Source organism: Gadus macrocephalus, chromosome 5 (assembly GCF_031168955.1).
Source record: "Gadus macrocephalus chromosome 5, ASM3116895v1".
NCBI classification, from domain to species: domain Eukaryota; kingdom Metazoa; phylum Chordata; class Actinopteri; order Gadiformes; family Gadidae; genus Gadus; species Gadus macrocephalus.
The window spans coordinates 17,179,990-17,201,763 of record NC_082386.1 but is presented as its reverse complement, the minus strand read 5'-3'; the positions used below and the strand labels follow the sequence as shown (position 1 = coordinate 17,201,763).

The 21,774-nt window shown below is 49.4% G+C and overlaps 3 protein-coding genes across 4 annotated transcripts in view; 1 reads left to right on the top strand and 2 right to left on the bottom strand.

The window, feature by feature from the left end:
* Nucleotides 1-10,467, bottom strand: part of zfyve26 (zinc finger, FYVE domain containing 26) — a 35,612-nt gene extending 25,145 nt beyond the window's left edge. The window contains exons 1-14 of the mRNA XM_060052709.1: nucleotides 10,334-10,467; nucleotides 9,565-9,832; nucleotides 8,710-8,785; nucleotides 8,329-8,415; nucleotides 7,678-7,827; nucleotides 6,958-7,309; nucleotides 5,662-5,786; nucleotides 4,954-5,118; nucleotides 4,310-4,398; nucleotides 3,825-3,979; nucleotides 3,074-3,259; nucleotides 1,631-2,284; nucleotides 824-994; nucleotides 269-444 (exon numbers count right to left, since the gene is read on the bottom strand). Of these exons, the coding sequence (XP_059908692.1) occupies nucleotides 269-444; nucleotides 824-994; nucleotides 1,631-2,284; nucleotides 3,074-3,259; nucleotides 3,825-3,979; nucleotides 4,310-4,398; nucleotides 4,954-5,118; nucleotides 5,662-5,786; nucleotides 6,958-7,309; nucleotides 7,678-7,827; nucleotides 8,329-8,415; nucleotides 8,710-8,785; nucleotides 9,565-9,755 (2,577 nt within the window). The 5' untranslated portion in view covers nucleotides 9,756-9,832; nucleotides 10,334-10,467. The remainder of the gene's footprint in view (nucleotides 1-268; nucleotides 445-823; nucleotides 995-1,630; nucleotides 2,285-3,073; nucleotides 3,260-3,824; nucleotides 3,980-4,309; nucleotides 4,399-4,953; nucleotides 5,119-5,661; nucleotides 5,787-6,957; nucleotides 7,310-7,677; nucleotides 7,828-8,328; nucleotides 8,416-8,709; nucleotides 8,786-9,564; nucleotides 9,833-10,333) is intronic.
* Nucleotides 10,468-10,913: 446 nt separating this feature from the next.
* si:ch211-10a23.2 (Galectin-related protein A-like) lies at nucleotides 10,914-14,429 on the top strand. Its single transcript, XM_060052870.1, has 4 exons — nucleotides 10,914-11,073; nucleotides 11,512-11,597; nucleotides 12,582-12,762; nucleotides 13,198-14,429. The coding sequence occupies exons 1-4, from the start codon at nucleotides 11,047-11,049 to the stop codon at nucleotides 13,339-13,341; spliced, it is 438 nt and encodes a 145-aa protein (XP_059908853.1). The 5' UTR covers nucleotides 10,914-11,046; the 3' UTR covers nucleotides 13,342-14,429.
* A 336-nt stretch (nucleotides 14,430-14,765) lies between these two features.
* plek2 (pleckstrin 2) lies at nucleotides 14,766-21,375 on the bottom strand. 2 transcript variants are annotated; one of them, XM_060052869.1, is made up of 9 exons: nucleotides 20,851-21,375; nucleotides 19,914-20,078; nucleotides 18,096-18,283; nucleotides 17,669-17,760; nucleotides 16,995-17,182; nucleotides 16,454-16,555; nucleotides 16,136-16,159; nucleotides 15,768-15,846; nucleotides 14,766-15,267 (listed from the first exon to the last, which is right to left on the bottom strand). In XM_060052869.1, the coding sequence occupies exons 1-9, from the start codon at nucleotides 20,896-20,898 to the stop codon at nucleotides 15,140-15,142; spliced, it is 1,014 nt and encodes a 337-aa protein (XP_059908852.1). In that variant the 5' UTR covers nucleotides 20,899-21,375; the 3' UTR covers nucleotides 14,766-15,139. The 2 variants fall into 2 exon arrangements, with proteins under 2 accessions (XP_059908852.1, XP_059908851.1); XM_060052868.1 differs by having other exon boundaries at nucleotides 16,076-16,159; nucleotides 20,851-21,365.
* Between the last annotated feature and the right edge of the window lie 399 nt (nucleotides 21,376-21,774).

Genomic DNA, 21,774 nt, shown 5'->3' with positions numbered 1-21,774 from the left:
TGGGCATGTGTCAACATTCAGACTTGCCTTATATGGCACTATAAAAGCACTGACATCTTCGGTCCCATGATGCTTCCGCAGCGACTCTAGGCCTTTTATTGGGTCATTTGGCACAATGGGGAATAAATACAAGATATAGGAAGAAAGGGGGGTGGAACCAGGACAGGTGCCTCCCGACGACCATTGGAACGTTCCCCTCGAGTGACACACAGACAGACAGACAGACAGACAGAGAGACAGACAGAGACAGAGAGAGACAGAGTCTGACCTGCTGCGCCTCCATGAAGTTCCCCCTCTGGACGCAGGATATGAGCAGAGAGTCCGGGGGCGCCAGCATGGCCGGCACCAGCCAGCTGTGGGGACCTCCGCACGGGCACTCATCCCCCTCGGAGCCCCCGCCTCCACCTCCTCCTCCTCCTCCACCTCCTCGACCACCTCCACCACCTGGACCAGGACAAAGCCCGCCAGAACCATGAACACATGAAACCAGGAACCGTGAGAGTCTGGGTTAGTACTAGGCTAGCACTATGGCGTAGTGTACATTGGGAATCGAACACAGAACCTTTCAGCAAGGCCACTACTCTGCCGTCCGATAACATTTAAATGATCTTGGGAGTGTGAGATAGAGAGAAAACACAGAAAGCAAGACATACGACAACAGGCAGGACAGAATGCTACATGCTAGTGTCAGCATCCCTGGTCCACATGTAAGGGACACGCCGAGACCATAGTTCATTTGTATCATAGCATGAACTTCATTGAGCTCTACACGTGAACACATTGTATCCACTGTGCTAATGCTAACTGAATGACAAAGCAGCACCTGGGGGGCTACTGCTAGCGTTAGCCTCTCCGTTGGTTCTCTCCGTGGAGGTCCGTCGCCCCACGCGCCTCCTCCTCCTCCTCCTAAGGCTGGAGCCAGAGCCCCGGCTCAGGGTCGGGGTCGGGGTCGTGGGACAGGCCGGCCCCGCGCTCTGGAAGGCCTTCTCTGAACCTGGACCCAGAGGAAGACGGTCACTCTTTCTGATACGCCCATGCTGCTACGCGGCTGGCTATAGGTGAGTGAGTGACGGTGAGAGTGAATGAAGGAGTAGGTGTGTGAGTGAGTGATGGAGTGAGAGAGATAGACAATGGGGGAGGAGGTGAGTGAGTGAGAGAGGAGTAGGTGAGTGAGTGAATGAATTGGAGTAGGTGAGTGAGTGATTGTGAAATTGATTGGGGGAGTCGGTCAGTGAGTGAGGGAGAGAGTGATAGAATCAATTGGGGAGTAGGTGAGTGAATGAGTGAGGGGGTGAGTGAGAGGGTTAGTAAGTCAGTGAGTGAACGGATTGAGTGGATGGGTGGGTGACTACACAGGAGGCTATCGACGAGGTCAGCCTAGAGCAGGATACAACGTTATTCTGACATATCAGAATATTGGTATCAAAAGTTACACTTTGCGCCTTTTGGGAGCCCTAACCCACAATTTTTACATATAAAGGCATCTAAATCAAATTAATAATGACCTAGCTTAAAGAAGGTGGATCTCAAAAACAAATGGCTTCCGGCGATAAAAGCTCATATCAGCTAAACCAGGGTCATGTGACCAGCCAGCGTGTCTTTAAAGAAGATCCAAAATGGCGGCGCTCACCGGCCGCCTGGTTGCTGGTGACGATCTGCAGCCTCCACCGGGCCTCGGCCGTGCGCTTCGTCAGCCGCTGCAGGCGCGCCCCGAACGTCTGCGGCGTCACCGAGCAGCCCAGGCTCTCCGCCGCCTCCGCCTCCCCGGGGGGGGCGCGGCCCTCCTCCTGGCCCACCACGCACAGCCCCTCCAGGCCCTCCTTCAGCAGCCGCAGGAGGCCCTCCATGGCCCCGGCGTCCACCAGGAACCCCCTGCAGCCCCGCGTCAGGTGGCCCAGGTCCAGGTAGCGGCTGTGGGCCGCTGCTGCCAGGCCAGCTGGGGGCGCCGGTGCCCCGCCGACCGGTTTACCCGCCGCCGTCTCCTCCTCCTCCTCCTCTTCTTCCTCCTCCTCCTCCTCTTCCTCCTCCTCCTCCTCTCGGGGGGCTCCAGAGTCGGAGGTCTTGTTCTCTGATTTGGGTGTTGTCGGGGCTCCGGGGCTGGTGGAGGTGGAGGTGGAGGTGGAGGCGGAGGCCGGGTCTCTCTGGTCGGGCTGGAGGAAGTCGGCGCTGGAGAGGAAGAGGAGGGAGAAGATGTTCTCCAGCAGCTCCAGGCGGAACAGGGCGGGCACCACCTCCAGGTAGAGCTGCACCTCCGACAGGTAGTGCTGGAACACCTGCTCGTACCCTGGGCAGACACGTGGAGATATGAGTCGCTGGAGCAGGGCTGGGACACCGTAGGTTAGGGGCTCTCAGTGTTCTGGGATGAACTGAGAACATCTCGTCTTATTTAGATCCAGCTTCGCTAGTTACTTCAGCTCACAACCGAAAGGTCACATGTTTGATTCAATCGAATAAGGCGGAGGGAACGACTAGCATTTGGAAAGGTATTTCAAGGTCCCTTATTATGCAACCAGGTGTGAGTGTGGTTAGCCGTTACAAAAATTGGCCTCTTCTGACATCACAAGTGGGCGTGTCCACCTAGATGTGTGTTGGGTGGATCAGTCCACCAGCCTACCCACTGGACTGCAGCAAACGTTGCTCATCTATCCGTCATGCATCTAGGTGGACACGCCCACTTGTGATGTCAGAAAACTGCAGATTTTGTAGAACGGCTTGTAACGGCTCATCACACTCACACCTGGTGGTTTAATATGTCACCTTTAAATGAAACCACTTAAAAGCGTGAGGTCTTAAGCTCTGATTATGGACCCACGTCAACGCAACGCAAGAACCAGGCAGACGCTTCGACACAGTCGTGAACCTGTTTTCGTTCTGCATCGGATTTTAGTCAGCGGACCATCACAGCCCTCGCTGCCGTGTCGCCTCGACGAAAAGTCCAAAAAAATTGGGAGGCGTCCGTCAGGCCCTTGCGGTGGACGCAAGGAGGGTCCGCAAGGACGCAACGGGTCAGCAACCCCCATGCGTTGCGTGAACGTGGGACCATAATCAGCCCTTTAAAGTGATGCATGCGTACGTTCTGCAGGTGTCCGTCCGTGGTCCGCGTCCTGCAGCTCAGCGCCCGTGCATTGGGTGCAGCCGGAGTACTTGTGGGTGCTCAGGCAGAGGGCGTACACCGCGTACTTCATGGCACAGAAGCCCTGGAACAGAACCACGTTCCTGTGGACCGCCGCGTCGGCCGTTCTGATCCCCTCCACGTCGTCTGGTACCGGAAGGAAGGAGTGGGGAGAGTTAACTGATTGAGTTTTTCTAGCGGCCAATCACAGAGCAGTTCTCGTTAAGACTACTTTAAGAACACAGGGTTCATTTGATGTATTGAAGGACCTTGGAGACAGATCAGCAAAAGAAGAGTGAGTGAGAGAGTGAGGGTGTGAGAGAGTGAGTGAGGGAATGGAGGAATTGGTGAGGGAGAGAGTGAATGGATGAGTAGGTGAGTGATTGTGAATGGGTGAGTACGTGAGTGAGAGAGTGAATGGGGGAGTAGGTTGAGCGAGCGATTGTGAGAGGGAATGGGGGTGTAGGTAAGTGAGTGAGTGATCGAGCGGATGGGGGAGTAGGTTAGTGATCGAGTGAATGGGGCAGCAGGTGAGTGAGTGATTGCGAGAGAGAGAGATAGCCAATGGGGGAGTAGGTGGGTGAGTGAGAGAATGAATCGGAGTAGGTCAGTGATTCTGTGATTCTGAATGGGGCAGTAGGTGAGCGAGTGAGCGAGAGGGTGAGACAGCAACAAAAAAAAACGGGGCGACTGCGTGAGCGGGCGGGCTGACCTCTCCCCGGTTGCCGTGGCAGCAGCTGCTGCAGCAGCGCCAGCACCCGGGTCTCCGGGAGGCGTGCCAGCGGGGTCAGAGTGTGCAGCAGGTACAGGGCAGAGTGGTGGTCCAGCGTGTGGAGCTGGCCCACCAGGGACTCCATGGACACCGCCCTGGCCCGGGAGACCACCCATAACATTTACATTTAGCAGACGCCGTTATCCGTGGCGACTTAGTTAGTTAGCTTCTCTTAGCTTTTTTCCCACAAGACTTATGTTAAAATGGGCTTTTCTCCAGTCGAGTAATTTGAAGAATTGACCTACAATAATTACATTTGTCAGAGGAAAAACAATATATCGCTGGCGGTACAGTAAGGATGTTCATAGAACCAGGTTCGAAGCACTGACAATTGTTCAGTTAACCCATTCAGTTAACCCAAAGGGGTGCGTTTTGTGACTGTGCTGACGGGGTTGTGTGAATAAAGTTGTGAGTTGAAAGCTTACGGGTGGTTGAGTTTGCACCACTCCAGCACGGTCAGCTGAGAAGACAGGAAGTTGGCAAATTCTTGCAGAACAGAGTCGTTGGCAGGAGGCTGTACAGGAAGGAAGTGACCCGGACACAAAATCAAGGATGAGGAAATAATCCATATCATCATGATGACACCGTGATGGATAGCAATGTTATTAAACATGACAACGTGAAGGTTCACCTGCAACCAACGTCCCACTGGGACTGTATGGGGGAGAAGAGAAAGGAGTGGAAAGGAAGGGAGAGGAGTACTGAGGAAAAGGGACAGTGAAGTAAATGGATGACAAGACATGAAGAGAAGAAGAGAAGAAGAGAAGAAAGGAGAGAAGGAGCAAAGAACAGAAGACAAAACAAGAATAAAGGGGGGAGGAGAAGAGAGGAGAAGGAGAGGGGAGGGGAGAAGGGAAGAAAACAAGGGAAGGAAACAAAACTAGAAGACAGGACAAACGCAAAGCAGAGAAGGGAAGACGACGAGACCCAGAATTAAGGGAAGCCTTCCCCATCGCGGCCTTGTCACGCTCCACCGCACCAGACTGTCCCGTCAGCAGCGATGGGGCCGCGAGTCTGAGAGTTTCTGAGTCACGGTGGTGCGGCGTGCTGTGGCGCCTCGGACTCTGACCTGCTGAAGGTGGAGGGTGTGGAGCAGGCTCCGGGCGGAGCGGAGGCTGTGGCAGTGGGTCCATCCCAGCAGGAGCAGCAGGCGGGACAGCGGCTGGAACTCCTGCTTCAGCAGCACCTCCAGCCAGGAGAACTCCTCCCGCTTGATGAGGTCCAGACCCGTCACCTAGCACACAAGACCAGACTCCATTCAGTGAGATTAGACCTCATTCACACACAAAGGGAGGTGTTCTATGCCGTTCAACTGTTTTATTACTACTTAGCAGACACTTTTACCCAGAGAAACTAGTCATTAAGGAGTAAGGTACCAGAAGAGGGGCCACCTAGTTCATGGGTACATTAGGAATCAAATCCAGTACCTTCGGGAGCAGATTCAAAACACACCCACCATGACAATGCTTATCAAAGCATTTATTGTGTGCTTCTAAAAGCAGAACTGTATAAAATGTTCAAATAGGAAATGTTCAAATCGAAAATAATGTACAAATATGTATCCAGCTGTTCTGCAATTTCTATAAAACATTAAATGAAAAGAAAATATATTTATCTTTATTTATTTATCTCTTTGGACGCAACATTTTTAATCATGATAAATTTTCAATTAATCCCACTGCCCTTATTGTATTTGAACTCTTCTTTTGGTACAACACATGAACACGAGTCCTCTCCGTCCTTCATGTTAGGTTTAGTTCAGTGCAGGCAGACCCACCAGAACCTGCTCCAGGAAGTGCTTCCCACTGCTGAGGCACTCAAAGTAAATGGTCTTCCACGCTAACTGGCGGTCTTCATGGCAACACAAGCTTAGGACCAGCCTCTCTGCCTCGGGGAGATCGACTGTCAACAGAAGTCAAAGAAGAAGAGAGAACCATTGATAGTGAGGGGAAGTCCAGTTTTAACCTCAGGTGCACGACAGAAATACACACATTATACTGTTGGAAATGGTTTTATGAATTGGAACATAAACCATCTGTAAATCAGCAAAGAGAAGTGATTCTTAGCAGAGAAACTGGTCTTCATAGAAACTGCTGTTAAAGCACATATAGTTTACTGCTGTCTGGGGTTTAAAGCTCTTATCCTCATTTTCATTTCCACCTGGCCTCCAACAATCTGTTACACAGATTACTATTATAACATCCACACACAGACATGGGAGCCTAATTCCCAGACCTTGTAACATACATAACCAAGAAGAAAAAACACACTGAAAAGTCAGCAGATATTCCTACACTAAATACGCTGAGCGGCTACATTGGTCTGCAGCCTTTCATATTACCATGTTCACATGACAAAACACATGACTGGTAGCCGTTATAGGACCTCGTCACTGTTCCAACACCTGGCCCCCTTTCCAGAACCTCATCACTGTTGTAGAACCTTATCACTGTTCTAGAACCTGGCCCCTGATCGAGAACCTTATTACTGTTGTAACACCTGGTCCCTGTTCTAGAACCTCATCCCTGTTCCAACACCTGGTCCCTGTTCTAGAAGCTTATCACTGTTCTAGAACCTGGCCCATGTTCGAGAACCTTATCACTGTTGTAACACCTGGTCCCTGTTCTAGAACCTTATCAGTGTTCTAGAACCTGGCCCCTGTTCGAGAACCTTATCACTGTTGTAACACCTGGTCCCTGTTCTAGAAGCTTATCACTGTTCTAGAACCTGGCCCATGTTCGAGAACCTTATCACTGTTGTAACACCTGGTCCCTGTTCTAGATTCTCCTCAATGTTCTAGAACCTGTTCCCTGTTCTAGAACTACATTGCTGTGCTTAAAACTGAGTCCTCCCCTCCAGTTCTTCACTGCTCTGCTCTCCTTCACTCAGCATCTAAAATCAACTCGTTGACCTTCGCTTCACCGTATCGACTTCACGCAAGTCGCCCACTCGAAAGTCAGCTTCAGTTCAAATAGATATTTGACACACAAGACCTGACTGTGTCCAAGAACCCAGCAGAGGACGAAGGAGGATCAGGACGTCAGACGTCTTGTTTATTCACGGCCGGCCCTACCTGGCAGCCCGGGCGTGGCCCTCAGCAGGTGGTCCCTCTGGAGCCGCAGGGCGGTGGCGCTGTACGCCCCCACCAGGGCGTCGGAGCGGGGCCGCAGCAGAGCGCTCAGCACGCGCTCCTCCGTCAGGGGGCCCCCCCGGACCCCCCACAGCTCCTCGCACAGGGCCAGGACCGGGGCCGGGACCGGGGGAGCGGCCCCGGTACGCTCCGAGCCCCAGGGCAGGGCGCCCAGCACGCTGCAGACCTCCTCCGCCCACGCGGGGCTCCGGTCGGGGCCCCTCAGGCGCTCCAGCAGGTGGTGGATGAAGGGGCCCTGGAGGGCGGAGACACTGAGGCCCCCAGGAGAAGAGGCCTGGAACCGGCAGGGTGGGGAGGGGGAGGTTAAAGTGAGCATCCATCATCTCATGAATAAAGTTCTTATTTCCCTCATTCCCAACAGGGACCCGAATAAAACATCTGATTGGTGACGGGTGGAGGACCGATACTGTGACCGATCATAGTGACACAGTTTGGTTATTTATACCAGTTGCCGTACTGAATGTGGTCACTTGTTTTGATGAAAACACTGCGAGTGTGTGCTCTCCGCTCGACTATAACCAGGGCCTTCTCACCGACTGCTGCGTGTATAGGTCCCCCTCAGGATTAATTAATTAACGAGGTGATTCAGATGAGGTCGCCTCCTCGCTCCACAGGGAGCGTCTCGGCAGGTCCTAGCGTTACCTGGAGGAAGCGGGCCAGGGCCTGGGCCAGGGTGGGCTTCCTGCGCTCCAGCAGGGTCCGCAGGGTCGACTCCACGCAGGCGGCGGTCGCCGTGGAAACGCCCGTCCCCTCCGGCCGGGACTGGCCCTCCAGAAAGACCCCGTGCAGCTCCTGCTCCGAGGCACGATCACCGGTTACCACAGCATCGTGTGTGTGTGTGTGTCCCCTTATCACCATGACGCCGTACTCTAGTGTTAAAGGGGTTTGACTCCCATCCCAAAGGTACTTAGTTTGATCCCCGGAGTCTGCGGTCTAATAATATGCGTCCTAAAGAGCAAGTGCACCCACTTGCTCACGTGCACCCACCCAAGTCCCACTAGGATTATCACAGTGGTAAAGGCGTCACGCCAGTCGTCAAAGTGTCACGTTACGTTCCAGATTCATGCATTTCCTAGTACTACTACACATTACGTATTACATATTACTGCCGTGTTATCGAGGAGACGTTGTGCATAATCTGTGTTGAGCAATCAAAAAGCATATCGCATCAGACCGGAGCCACGATAAAGCAAACAGGAAGCGTTTGCTTAGCAATCTTTGTTCAAATGATTCTTCGCATCCCTTTTACGGTGTCCCATACAGCGGTATGCATCTATGTATCAAAAACCCCACCTTGAGCGCCGTCTCCTGAATGCCCTCCTCCCCAAGCTCCTCCAGGAGCAGCAGGAACTCCAGCTCCATCCTGGTCACGGTGGAAACCTGGAGGGGGCCGACAGAGCTAGGGTTGGCATAGCTGCTAGGCTAAGCGTGACTGCTAGGCTAAGCGGGGATGCCAGGCTAAACGTAAAGTCCTTGATATAATTATATTTCACCCTTATTATATTATGCATAGACACTACTACTTTTATTTCACCTGTTCACTCTTATAGTTAATTATTGCTTATACATAATTTATTATCCAAGCCCAGACGGAGCGGCAGGCAAAGTAAGCATTTCCCTGCTTGTTAGACATGTATGACTTTGTATACAACACGGAGCTCCATCAGTATTTACCCGCTCCTCGGTGCAGTTCTCCAGCACCTGAAGCCAGAACCAGGCCAGCTTGTGTGGCGTGCCCACAGAGCGCCATCTGCAGAGGACGACCAACAACCAGTGCACAGTCGCGTCATTCAATAACAGTCGCTGCCTTTTTCATTGGATTAAACCCCGACTGCGCTAGCCCCATTGTAGCCCAGAGCTAAACTAGCTTGGGCCTAAAAAATGTTTTTTTTTATGCAAACTATAATCACGTTTTGGTACAGCACCTCTTCATTCTGTACAAGGATGAGCGAATTTTCTCGTTTTTAAATGAAAACAACCTACCTATCATTCGCTGCCGCTGGAAAAAATAAAATAAAAAAATAAAATAAATTCCCTACCTACCCATGACCTCAACTGACAACAACAGGAACCAAACTTTTTTTTTTTTTAGGCCTTGGGCTGCTGAGCTTCAGGCCAGGGTATCAAGATAGCCATATAAGGTGTGCAATAGGAATTAAATGTACTATACTGTACAGTACTAACTGTAGTAACTGTGCAGTAGACATTTGGGTTGGATCCCCGAACCTTTCGGCTAGGAGCTAGACATCCTTATCCACCAGACTATCTGGCCTCAACCCCTTTAATTACAAAACAATACAATGTCTGGTCACTGGACTGTAGCACAGAATAGAGTAGTAGAGTATTTATTACTCTGGGGATTACAGCAACTCTAGGCTGCAGAGAAACCGACAAATCATGCGCTCACTTTAACATATTCCCCTGAGCCCAACAGAGAGCACATTCAAACAGTTTAACAGTGGAGCAAAGGAAACGCCTTCAGCTTAAGACACAAATTGACACTGAACGACGGGGTTACTTTGTACGTACTTCAACTTGTAAGGGCGCGAGATGATGGCTTTGATGATGCTCTTCACATCTTCTGCGTGTCCTCCGGGAGGGGTGACCAGCTGGGGCACGCAGGCGCTGGCCAGTTCCCACTCTGCCTGCTGCAAACTCTGCTTGAAGAAGGCGAACAGGTCCAGGAGGGAGGTCTGTGCGTCGCAGCCGAACGGGTACATCACGGCGAGACCACCAGGCACCGTTCACTGTGGAAAGACCCCCGGGTCGCTACGAGCACCCCCCAAGCCTCCCTCGTCTGAATGACAGAGAGAGGGAGAGATAAACTGTAATAAAGAAGCTTAACAACAAAAGCTACGTTCAATACACACACACATGTCGGACATGATGACGTAAAGTGCCGCGGTTGAAAAGGCAGCCACTTTTATTCGTGTTGCATTACTTCGCAGGGCAAAGCCTCCAAGATAACAGGAGTACAAGTTAAACCAAACGAACCCAAAAGTCTGCTGACTAGCTAAGGAAAACAAAACGTGCACCGTCAGCGGGTAAACCGGCACCCGAGTGTCAACGTAAATCAACGTCAACACTTTAGTGTCCAACCCTGTCCTCCCATATAGCAGTGTGTCACCTCATCACACTCCTATGACAGCTAGCTGGCTTTTTTTTACGAGCTAGCTATTGCCTTGTATATTATGTCATTCAATGTACATAATGTTTGTGTCCTACGACACGGATCAGATGGGTTGCCACAGTAACAGCAATGACACGTAAAGGAAAAGCAGTTCAGGCAGACACTCACGCATTTCGGTGTGCGGTCATGCAGAACTTCCCTTCGTCTCAGACAGCCCCCGTTTCGCAGCCAGCCGTCATGCTAGGTGGTTAGCAAGTTGCAACTCCGGTAGCATGGACAGAGGCGGGTCATGTGACAGGTCATGTGATCCGACCAGCTGATCCTTCCGACCTGAGTGGTTTAAAGGTTATGATAAGCATAAGTTATAAATCAGTTACATATAATAATAATAAATAGTGCAGCGTTTTAACCTTTTTGTCTTTCTGAAAACCACTTATGTAGTATATTTAATTTAATATATTTAATTTGTAATAATAATATAATGTATAATATTATTTAATGGGATATAAGCCAACATTGTTTTTATATATATTCTCTTTTTAAATTTAGGAATTTCCGTTGGCTTATGCTGTGACACCCACACCCACATTTCCCGTCTGGGACTATCTTATTTTATCTTATCATAAAACACAAGTTTTGATTTAATGAGAGATTCTGTTTGATTGGGTCTTGTTTTATTATTTTAGTAAACTGACCTCCTTTTATTCGGGTGTGCGCAAAAAGAATGACTTGCGCCACGCCCCGTCGCATCGCCTTCTTCCTTGATGTAGGAGCTTGTCTCTATGACAACAGCGAGGCGGAGTCTGGAGGAACATAACGTTATTCACGCTTGTCTCTATCGGCATCATCACTGATCGAGATACAGATAGATATCCCCTGGAATGGAAGACACGGACAAAAAAGACCATGTACGTATCGCCGTGTGGTTTGAACTTTTGAAAGAGCGATGCATGCTAGGGTTTTCGGGCTAGCATATGTGAGTTACAGTAATTAAACAGCTAATTCAGTCAAGGGTGTAGCCTGTCTGTGCAACGCAACGGCCTCCGATAAAAGTAAGACTTGTTCGGTTCATGCATTGTCAACGAGATTTGTTTAAATGAAACGGACCGGCCTTTTGTTCTCGCCGGAGTCAGGGCAGAAATGCGCAGAGGATAAAGGGAAGGTTGCACCTGTTCTCACTGCGATGGGACGATGAGCTATTTTAAGAATTAAACAACAGAGTATCCCCGGCGGGGACATTTTCACGTCGCTTTTTATAAACCTTGAACCTGTATGCCAGTTAATGTTTAATGCAATGTGAGTCCGCTGTTGGGTGAGATGAACGTGTCGTGTTGTATGTATTGCAGGGGGAATATAGCGGAGTGATAAAGGGCGGGCTGCGGCCCTCCATGAAGCTGGTTGTGATGGGGATCGTTAACAATAAACCCAAGAGGTGAGCGCACACGCACGCACACACACACACACACACACACACACACACACACACACACACACACACACACACACACACACACACACACACACACACACACACACACACACACACACACACACACACACACACACACACACACACACACACACACACACACACACACACACACACCTGTTCCAGACCGGTTTCGGACGCTTTATAGACATAGGATTTAAGTGCCAAACAATGTTTATTCTTTGAAGTCAGGTTGCCTTGTGCAAATGTTAGACACAGATAGACATAGATAAAAATATGAAAATATGGATAGAAATTGCATTTATATGAAAGAATCAATAAATCTAAAATGTACTTGATGTTTAATATATGTTAGGGCATACAGGCCCTTACATTCAAATATCAAACTTTGAGTTAGAATTTGAACCCCACATCAGACATGATCAATATGACATGATACAATACAGAAGTAAATATCTTGCTCTGAATTGTAATTCTTACTATCTATGGAAAACTTGTTTGAATGCAAGGTGTTGCATGTCTTAATCTCAGTTAGCATTGGTTGAAAAGAACAGTGTCTGATTCAGAGAGACAGAGAGAGCGAGAGAGACAGAGACAGAGAGGGAGAGAGAGACAGAATCAGTGAGAGAGGGAGGACAGAGAGATATAGGACAAGAGAGAGAGAGACAGCGGGAGAGAGTCAGGAGATGGCACTGTTGTACTAATGGATGTCTTGTAACCGTATTGTGTGTGTGTGTGTGTGTGTGTGTGTGTGTGTGTGTGTGTGTGTGTGTGTGTGTGTGTGTGTGTGTGTGTGTGTGTGTGTGTGTGTGTGTGTGAGACAAAACTTCTAGGTTAAGATCAGAATAAGTAATCCTTACTAATATCCCAGACAATATTCCATCAAATGACCAGTGAAATAAAAGACGCTGTATGTATTGTGTATGAAGCCCCTGTCGTCTCCTCCCCGGCTGCCTGGCCCAACAGCATGGAGGTGGTCGTGTCCAGTTTCCCCCAGCAGGAGGAGCCAGAGGGCGACGTGGGCCTCCAGCTGAAAGTCAACTTCCCGGATAAAGCAGTCCAGCGGAACGCCCGTCTGGCTGGGAAGTGGGGTCCTTCCGAGAACACCCTGTCCTACTTCCCCTTCACCGCTGGAGAGTCCTTCAAGGTGAGACCGGTCCTTCCAGTTGGTCCCGTCTGAGAAGATTACTTTAGCAGGACGCTGTCTCTCATGTCAGACAAGCCATTAGGCTTAGATGTAATGATGATTTGTTAATTTTAAAAAGAAAGTGAAAAATGCAGACATTCAGATAATGACAGGAGTCGGCTTTTAGTCCCTAATCTCGAGTGAAACAGATAAAACCAATGTATGTGAGACCCGTCCCGCGACCCACCTGGTACTGGGCTGACCCACTGCTGGGTCGCGAACTGCTAGGTAATTTCTCCTCACTGCTGGGTCCCTACTTACCCTTTGCATTTATATATTTACCTCCATATCATTTATGCTGTCTGTATTTGAATTAAACTGCAGGTTGCTTTGGATAGACGCCCGACCTGAACTATTTGAGTGACCTCTGACCCCATACCTTCCTTCCCCTGACAGATGGAGATCGTCTGCGAGCACCAGCAGTTCCGCATCCTGGTGGACGGCCAGCCGCAGTTCAGCTTCACCCACCGCCTCACACCCCTGGCCTCGCTCACCGCCCTCAGGGTGGCTGGGGATCTGCAGCTAACCAAGGTGGCCTAACCCAGACCCTGATCCTCCCAGCCAGACCCCCGAAGACCCAGAGCCTGACCTAGACCCCGCCCTAGCCCTGACCCCCACAGACCCAGACCCCAGCCCTGACCGACCTAGACCCTAACGTAACCCCTGACCCCAACTTAGACCGACCCTAGCCCTGACCTTCACTGACCCCAACCCTAACCTTGACCTAGACCCCAACCCTGACCCCAACAAACCCAGGTCCCAAAACTCCTCAGACCTCCTCCGTAACCCTGGCCCCCACGGACCAGGACCCTTACCCTGACCTCCCCTGACCCTAACCCTGGCCTCCACGTGCCGGGACCTTAACCCAGACCTAGACCTACCACAAATCTACCCGAGGAAGAAGTTGGAGTCCAATTAGGTAACGAGTCCATTGCGGATGTTGGTGGGTCCAACCCAAAGTGACGCCTGCCTTGTAATCCCGTTTTAAAACGGGATTAGTGCCTCACTAGATTACCTGCAAGGGGAATTAAACCCATTGACTGAATGTAGGCCTAACAATGTGTCAGTGTCCTCAATTCACCGCGGGGAATGTGAACTGAATTGTGTGAATTTGAGGAATTAGCATTTGTTGTTAAATTGCAATGATGAAATCGAGGGTGTTGTGCTAGTGACTAAATAATTGCTGAATCTGTCTAAGTACTGTGAAGTGAGACTAATGAAGATTAATAATTGTAATTCTGTAATCCTGCACAAAAATTGAGTGCAATCTCAAGTTTGTCTGAGGCTAAATTACTGAAGCACTTTTATTTACAGTGACACGAAGAATGATTTTTGTGAAATCAGTTGAATCAGATAAAATTGGATTCAGTCTGTTCCCAACTTTACACCCGAATATATGTTTGTGTATAACTAAATAGGTGCATGGAAAGAAGATAGTTCCTTCTGTTTTGTCAATAGGCCTCCCAAGAGGTTAAATAGCATTTTTAATCCTTCTATGTTTACTGTTTTTAGCTTTGAAAAAGCTGTATTTTTAACACTGTCCATGTAATCAATACCTAGCACTTTTTTTGATCGGAATGTTCCACTTGTACTTGACTTCACGGCAATAAACTGTAATTTGTTTGTTACGCGTCTCCTAGTACCTGGAAAAACAGTCATCGGTAGGCAACAACATGTTTCGTGTGCTTCCACATAAAAGCTGAGGATTCCTAACCGCAAGGGTTGCGCCCTTCAGTGAGGGCCAGCAGGTTGGCTCCGTGGCTACTAGCATAGCGCTAATTATGAGGTACGAAGGGATAGGAAAAAGGCTGACGTTAGCCGTAAAGTCAGCGGGTGTGCGGTCCACCTCCCTTGGTGGGTTTGTTGGCCCCTTAGAGGCTGTCAGGGAGGAACGTGCAGCATGTTCGCACACGCACACAGGTCGTTATCGGAGTCACGCTCCATGCATTCCAGAGCAGTCAGCGCAGGTTTGATTTGATTTAATACAAATATTAAATACGACTTAATAATAATAATACATTGCATCCGACATTCAAACGAAAGTCGCGGATTGACATTGGGCATGAAATATCTTTTTTCTTGAATTGCTACATTACTGCATTCATGGAATGCATTAGTCTACAGTGTTAATAATAATAATACATTTAATTTAGAGGCGCCTTTCAAGACACCCAAGGTCACCTTACAGAGCATATAGTCATCATTCAAAACTATGTAAAACAGACTAGGAATAAAAAGAAAACAGAGGTTAAACATGAAGAATAATTATAAAATGGATTATAGCACATGGATTATAAATTAAGAGTTAATGGGTCCTAGGTTTGGACACGCAGGGGGTCTAAACCTCCTTCCTGATGGCGTCGATCCAGGCCATCTTGTCGGCCTGCGTGGGAGCCTGGATGTAGTAGTGGGTGTTGGACTTGGTGATGATCTTGAACAGGTTGCCCTGGACCTCACCTTTGACCCCTGTGGAGGAGGAAACGGACATGCACGGTTCACGGTGATGGCGTTAGCACTAATGAGGTGGTATGTTTTATTGAATATAGTGTTGTTATAACAGCCCTATTAACACTGTTAACTATTCAAGTAATACACTATTAAGGAGAGAAAGATTTTCCTAAAGCGTTTTTACAATATTCTTAATAAACAATGGTCATAAATTATTATTAAATCATCATTGTTTGTGAAGTTTAACCTAGGTAAATACAGTGATAATAAAAAAGGAGAAAATAATCAAAATAACTACACACCAAGGAATTAATTCCTGCATTAATCCCCAACAGGGTTAGTACTAAACCAAACCCTAGACCACTTTACAACTAAGTTACTCTCAACTTATTTAGGAAGGTAATGCCCCCAGAATTCACATTTAATTGAATGAGTGTTTTTTCTCTTTTTTCTCTCTAAAACTGATATTCGGCCCAAATATGTTGTCTAGTTGTCTGAGTTCCGGAACAATGACTCACCTGACGGTACACCGTTGTCATGGAGAGCTGACACCAGACACCCCCTGAGGGGGAAGCCGCCCGCCGGGATGACGTCATTCTACCATGTGACCCAGCAGACAGGAAGTGAACGAGACAGAGCAGAGACGACAGTGACTCGTTAGTGACCGAGCTGGGGGCCTTGTTCACCTGCAGCGGCCATCTTGGTTCCAAAACGCTAGCCGGGTGATGGCAGTGAATGCGGAACTCTGCATTCACTGCCATCACCCTGCTTGGCTTTTCAAGATGGCAGCCGAGATGGATCCAAGATGGGGGAGCGATGTATGCACCTTGCTGGGGTCGTAGTAGTGCAGGAAGGAGGGCTCTGAGCGCAGGACGAAGAGACGCACCTTCCAGTTCTTTCTCTGGTGGCCCTGTGGAGAGGAGAGGAGGAGAAGAGGAGGAGGAGAGAGGAGAGGAGAGGAGGGCAGGGGAGAGGAGAAGAGATGAGAGGAGAGGAGAGGAGGAGAGATGAGGAGGGGAGAGGAGAGAAAAATAATCAAATATAATCAAAAGAGTGTAAAGGGGTAGAGTAGGAGTACATTTAGGTAAGGTAGAGTAGAATAGAACAAAGTAGAATCAAAAGTGAAGAGTTCAACCCCGACAAATTCCACCATGTGTTTATTGCGCTGTTTTCATTGTGAATAGTGATGTTAGCTGGTCGTTACCTGTTTGAGCAGGTAGCCCCTCCGGGTCACATGACCGCTGAGTTCCACCGCCGCCAGCGACGTCTCCGCCTTCACGCTGCCGCGCTTCTTAAAGGTCTCCGCCTGCAGAGGAACACAGAGCGACACCACCCTGAACACCACCTTCAAACCAACCCTTTCTGACCCCATTTCTTGCTTTTGGAAACAGTTACGTCCCCAACCATAACTTTTATTCATCTGCTTCCACACGAGGAAGTGAGAGTGAGAATGGGGCATTGGTATTGATGTCCAAATGAACGTTATCACATCACTCTACTGCACACACTGAGGGATCAGGGACCCCAGAGTGGCCCCGGAGCCACGGTTGGGAACCACTGGTCTAGTGGTTGAGGTGTTCAACCCCCATTAGAAAGCTCCCGGGTTCGATCCCCAATGTCCACACTAGTCTAACGTGTCTGAACCCCTTCAGTCACAGAGGAGCACACACAGGAAGTGGTCATCATACGATGAAGCAGTCTTCCTCAACACCCGCCCCCCCCCCCCCAGTGTCCTAGCCACTCACGAAGCAGTAGAGGGCGGAGGAGTCGTCCAGGAACTGCTCCGTGAGGCCGGCGGTCCGCAGCGCCTCCACGCTCCGGTGGCCCAGCGGGCACACAAAGCCCTCCTCCATCACCGCCGACGCCAGCGTCACCGCATCCGCCCGGCTCAGCACGGCCCCCGAGAACACCAGCCAGTCCACCACCGCCGAGCCTGCAGGGGGCCACAGCCTCGTCTTCATCCTCATCACCATCCTCATCATCGTCAGCCTCATCCTTATCTCCATCATCATACTCTTCATCCTCATCATCACCATCATCATCCCCTACATCATCATCCTCTGCAATACATCATCCTTAGTCTTATCATCATCATCATCATCATCATCCTCGTCATCATTATCCTTATCAACGTCATCATCATCTTCATCCTTATCCTTATCATCATCTTCATTATCATCCTTATCTTCATACTCAGTATTATCATCATCCTCATCATCATCAGTATCATCATCATCCTCTTCATCATCATCCTTATCAACATCCTCCACATCATCATCTCCCTCATTCTGTCTTTATCATCATCAAAAGCATCATCATCTTCATCCTCTTCATCATCATCATCACCCTCATCATCATCCTCATCCACCTCCTCATGCGTTCTGAACCCTTCTCTCTTTAGGACCCGGAGGAGACGGACCTGAGAAGCAGTTGCTGTAGGTGCTGCCTTGATCAACGTGGTTGGTCATTTTGATGCCACTGTGGACGTCATACATGGAGTCCACCACCTGACTGGAGAAAGAGAGAGAGAGTATTACCATGACTGGAGAAAGAGAGAGAGAGGGAGGGGGGGGGGGGGAGAGAGGGAGAGGGGGGAGAGAGAGAGAGAGAGAGAGAGAGAGGGAGGGACTGATCAAGAATGAAAGAGATAGAGAGAGCAAAAGAGAGAGAGACCGAGACAGAGAGAGATAGCGAGAGAGAGAGAGAGAGAGAGAGAGGGAGGGGGGGGGAGAGAGGGGAGAGAGAGAGAGAGAGAGAGAGAGAGAGAGAGAGAGAGAGAAACCCATCCGAATCCACTTCCATTCACACCTCTCCGTCAGTCCACACCTCCCCGTGCCCGGGGGTACCTGAGGTTGATGTCCTGGAGGTGCTGCTGGGTGGAGGTGGGGTCCTGGGGGCCGACCGCCCCCCCGTCAGCCTGACGGAGGTCCTGCACCGCGCCGCTGATGGCGGTGGCCCACTCATCTCTCTCCTCCCGGGAACACGCCTCCAGGAAGTGATCCACTGAGCTCTGGGTCCTCAGTTTGAACACCAGCTGGGACCGGATTGGGATTAGGATTAAGGTTAGGTTTAGGACTAGGTTAGGGTTAGGGTTTGGGATTAGGTTTAGGAATAGGTTAGGATAGGGTTAGGGTTGGGATTAGGTTAGTGTTAGGTTAGGATTAGATAGATTAGGTTTGAATAGACGGGACTGGATTTAACTACTAGACGATTTGTAGTCTGGCTGAGCGGAAGCGCTAGCGTCGGATTCCACCGCTACTCCTCCCCTTCCTGTTGCTGGCTTTCCCGTATTGTGCTCCTCCCCCTCAAACTCGGTCTCGGAAACTAGGCAGTATGGCGATCTTTGAAGAGGACTTTGACGGCGCTGTAAAGCTAGCATGTTTGGCTCTTTCCGTCGAAAATTGCAAAGAACTTCAAAAGATTTGCTTACTTACAGCATTTGCTGAGGAAGAAAGATGTTCTCGCCTGTTTTCCAACAGGCTATGGCAAAAGTTGTATATATCAAGCGTGGCCTATTGTGTGCAGCGAGCTAGCAGGGGTAATGTTCAATTCGACCTCGGAGACTTGTAAACACAGTATTGTGTCCTTTTATATAACTATAAAAGGATCTTCACATAGGCGAAATACATCTTTGATCGTTTTTTGTGGCGTTTGCGGTTGGGATTGAGCCATCTCAATGACAGCCTCTGAACTTGAAGACGCTCCATCAAAATAATTTACCCCGCCAGCCGGCGGCACTATTTTGCATGGACACCGCTGCTGCTTCCCGGGGTTAGCCCCGCCACGGACGATTGTGATTGGTTTAAAGAAATAAAAACAGACCAGCCCAGTTTCCCCCCGGATAAACGGCTCTGTCTAAATAGCATGGTTCCAGACCATTCTACTGGCTGTAATTTGGTCTGGCTTTGAGAGACTGGACGACATGAGATTATATTGGTTTATTTTTTAATTTGTTTATATAAATTTAAATCTTTTTTTTTAAATGGTGTTATCCTGTAACACATGATACACTGGTTCAATTTATAATTTATTTAACAAAATGGTTTGGTTGATCACATGATTAATTATTTACACATGGTTTAAATATTAACTTCCTAAAAAGAAAGTTTGCACTGTGACTAAGAACTGTTTCGAAGAAGGTGCAAGATAATCCGGGAAGCAGTAACACAAAACTGAACTAAACCCTGCAGAGTGAGATTATAGATACAGAGATTATAGAGACTACAGAGGTGTACTGAAAGTTCACCCACACCCACACACACAAACACAAACGCACAAACACACACGTTGCGTAGCCACAATCTCATGTATCTAAAACCTGACGTGTTGAATTCGGAGACTGCCATTTGTTGAGATATGAAATATAAATGCCATACTTAAATATGTACTCTGGTGTCCTGCTGCTTCTCTGCACTCTGTTAAACTGTGGTTTTATGAGGAATTTCAATTCTTGTCTTTCCTCAAACTCAGATAGTGGGCTGTGATGACTCCCAGCCTGACTGCAGATGGAGGCGTCTGCTAGGTGAGCAGATATAAATGGATTCCCTCTTTCTGTCCTTTCACCAGTCGCCTGTTTCACCAGCAGCATCTACACGTTGGGTTTTATAATGTAAACACATCCAGCTCCCCCCTGAGACCCCCTGATAGGTGTGTGTGTGACTCACCGGGCGGCTCTCGTTCTCCAGGTAGGGGCATGTGACCTCGCAGCCCCGCAGCATGATCCGCCCCCGCTGGCACGAGTCCCGCTTGCTGCCCTCGTACTTGTAGTAGAGCAGCTGGTCCGGGGTCAGCACGAACCAGCGCGCCTTCCAGTTACGCACCAGGTGACCCTGAGAGACAGACAGGCACCATGGTCAGACAGACGGGCTCCAGGGGACCCTGAGAGACAGACGGGCTCCAGGGGACCCTGAGAGACAGACAGGCACCATGGTCAGATAGACGGGCTCCAGGGGACCCTGAGAGACAGACAGGCTCCAGGTGACCCTGAGAGACAGACAGGCACCATGGTCAGACAGACAGGCTCCAGGTGGCCCTGAGAGACAGACAGGCACCATGGTCCGACAGACAGGCACCAGGTGACCCTGAGAGACAGACAGGCACCATGGTCAGACAGACAGGCTCCAGGTGACCCTGAGAGACAGACAGGCACCATGGTCAGACAGACAGGCTCCAGGTGACCCTGAGAGACAGACAGGCACCATGGTCCGACAGACAGGCTCCAGGTGACCCTGAGAGACAGACAGGCACCATGGTCAGACAGACAGGCTCCAGGTGGCCCTGAGAGACAGACAGGCACCATGGTCGGACAGACAGGCCCCAGGTGACCCTGAGAGACAGACAGGCACCATGGTCGGACAGACAGGCACCAGGTGAACCTGGGAGAGAGGCAGTATACTGTAGTCAGACAGACAGGCACCAGGTTGGAGAGACAGATGGTTACTAAATAGTAAGAGACAGGCAGAAAACACAGACAGACAGACAGACAGATAGATGGTTACTAGTCAGACAGAGAGGCAAGACAAGGTCACATAATATTCGACAGAAAGAAGACAGAGAATAGTTGAAAGTAAAGAAATAAAGATGTTGTAATCAAATCCTTACTCTTTTCACCAGAAAGCCCTCTTTTAGCGCCGTGCTCTTCTTTTCCATGGTGTGTTAAGTGTGTTCTGTTCTGCTGAGTACCGCACCCGTTTATACCTGCACCTTTTAAATTACCCCTCACCTCAGACAGGTGAGTCACCGGGTTCAATACTCATACATCCGTGATCGCTTCCCCACTTTAACAGAGATTGCTTAATCTCCCCTTTTACGATCTGATCCTGCAGTGATCGTCTTGACCACACGGTGGCGCACATGCTCTTTGTTTTCAATTTGATAGTGTTCACGGAAACAGACGTTCAACCACGACGGTTGTTTTTATGAGGATCAAGATGTATAGAATCTTATGTCTGGTGGTTTGGCCAATGGGGAGGAAGAGAGAGCGAGAGCGAGAGAAAAAAAACGCTTAATTAAAAACCGTTTTTCCAACTGGTAGTTTACATTCCTTCAGGGATCAAAAAGGAAACCCGACCAAAGAAAGTTCAGATGGTTATTTAATTACACAAAGGGAGAGCATCCGCTGGGGAAAGAGGTAGAGAGACATCGAGACACAAAGGAAGAGAGAGAGAGAGAGAGAGAGAGAGAGAGAGAGAGAGAGAGAGAGAGAGAGAGAGAGAGAGAGAGAGAGAGAGAGAGAGAGAGAGAGAGAGAGAGAGAGAGACACACACTCACAGAAAGAGAGCGACAGAGAGAGAGAGAGAGAGAAACAGACAGAGAGACAGACAGAAATAGAGACACAGCAACCGATAGAGAGACAGACAGAAATAGAGACACAGCAACCGATAGAGAGAGAGTGAGGAGAGAGAGCCAGTAAGAAACAGCGACAGATAGAGAGAGAGAGAGTGAGGGGACAGAGACAGAGACAGAAAGAGAGAGAGAGAAGCGGGACAAAGAAAGAGAAACTGAGACAGAGCGGGTCGTCTGCTC

What these genes read in the sequence shown, in the direction of transcription:
- si:ch211-10a23.2 (XM_060052870.1), top strand. Translation starts at nt 11,047, where the DNA reads ATGGAAGACACGGACAAAAAAGACCAT. An exon ending in ACACGGACAAAAAAGACCAT is followed by an intron (nt 11,074 to 11,511) that starts GTACGTATCGCC and finishes TATGTATTGCAG; the next exon opens with GGGGAATATAGCGGAGTGAT. An exon ending in CCGCTGGAGAGTCCTTCAAG is followed by an intron (nt 12,763 to 13,197) that starts GTGAGACCGGTC and finishes TTCCCCTGACAG; the next exon opens with ATGGAGATCGTCTGCGAGCA.
- plek2 (XM_060052868.1), bottom strand. Translation starts at nt 20,898, where the DNA reads ATGGAAAAGAAGAGCACGGCGCTAAAAGAGGGCTTTCTGGTGAAAAGA. An exon ending in CTCCAGGACATCAACCTCAG is followed by an intron (nt 17,761 to 18,095) that starts GTACCCCCGGGC and finishes CTCTTTCTCCAG; the next exon opens with TCAGGTGGTGGACTCCATGT. An exon ending in CCTCCGCCCTCTACTGCTTC is followed by an intron (nt 16,556 to 16,994) that starts GTGAGTGGCTAG and finishes GTTCCTCTGCAG; the next exon opens with GCGGAGACCTTTAAGAAGCG.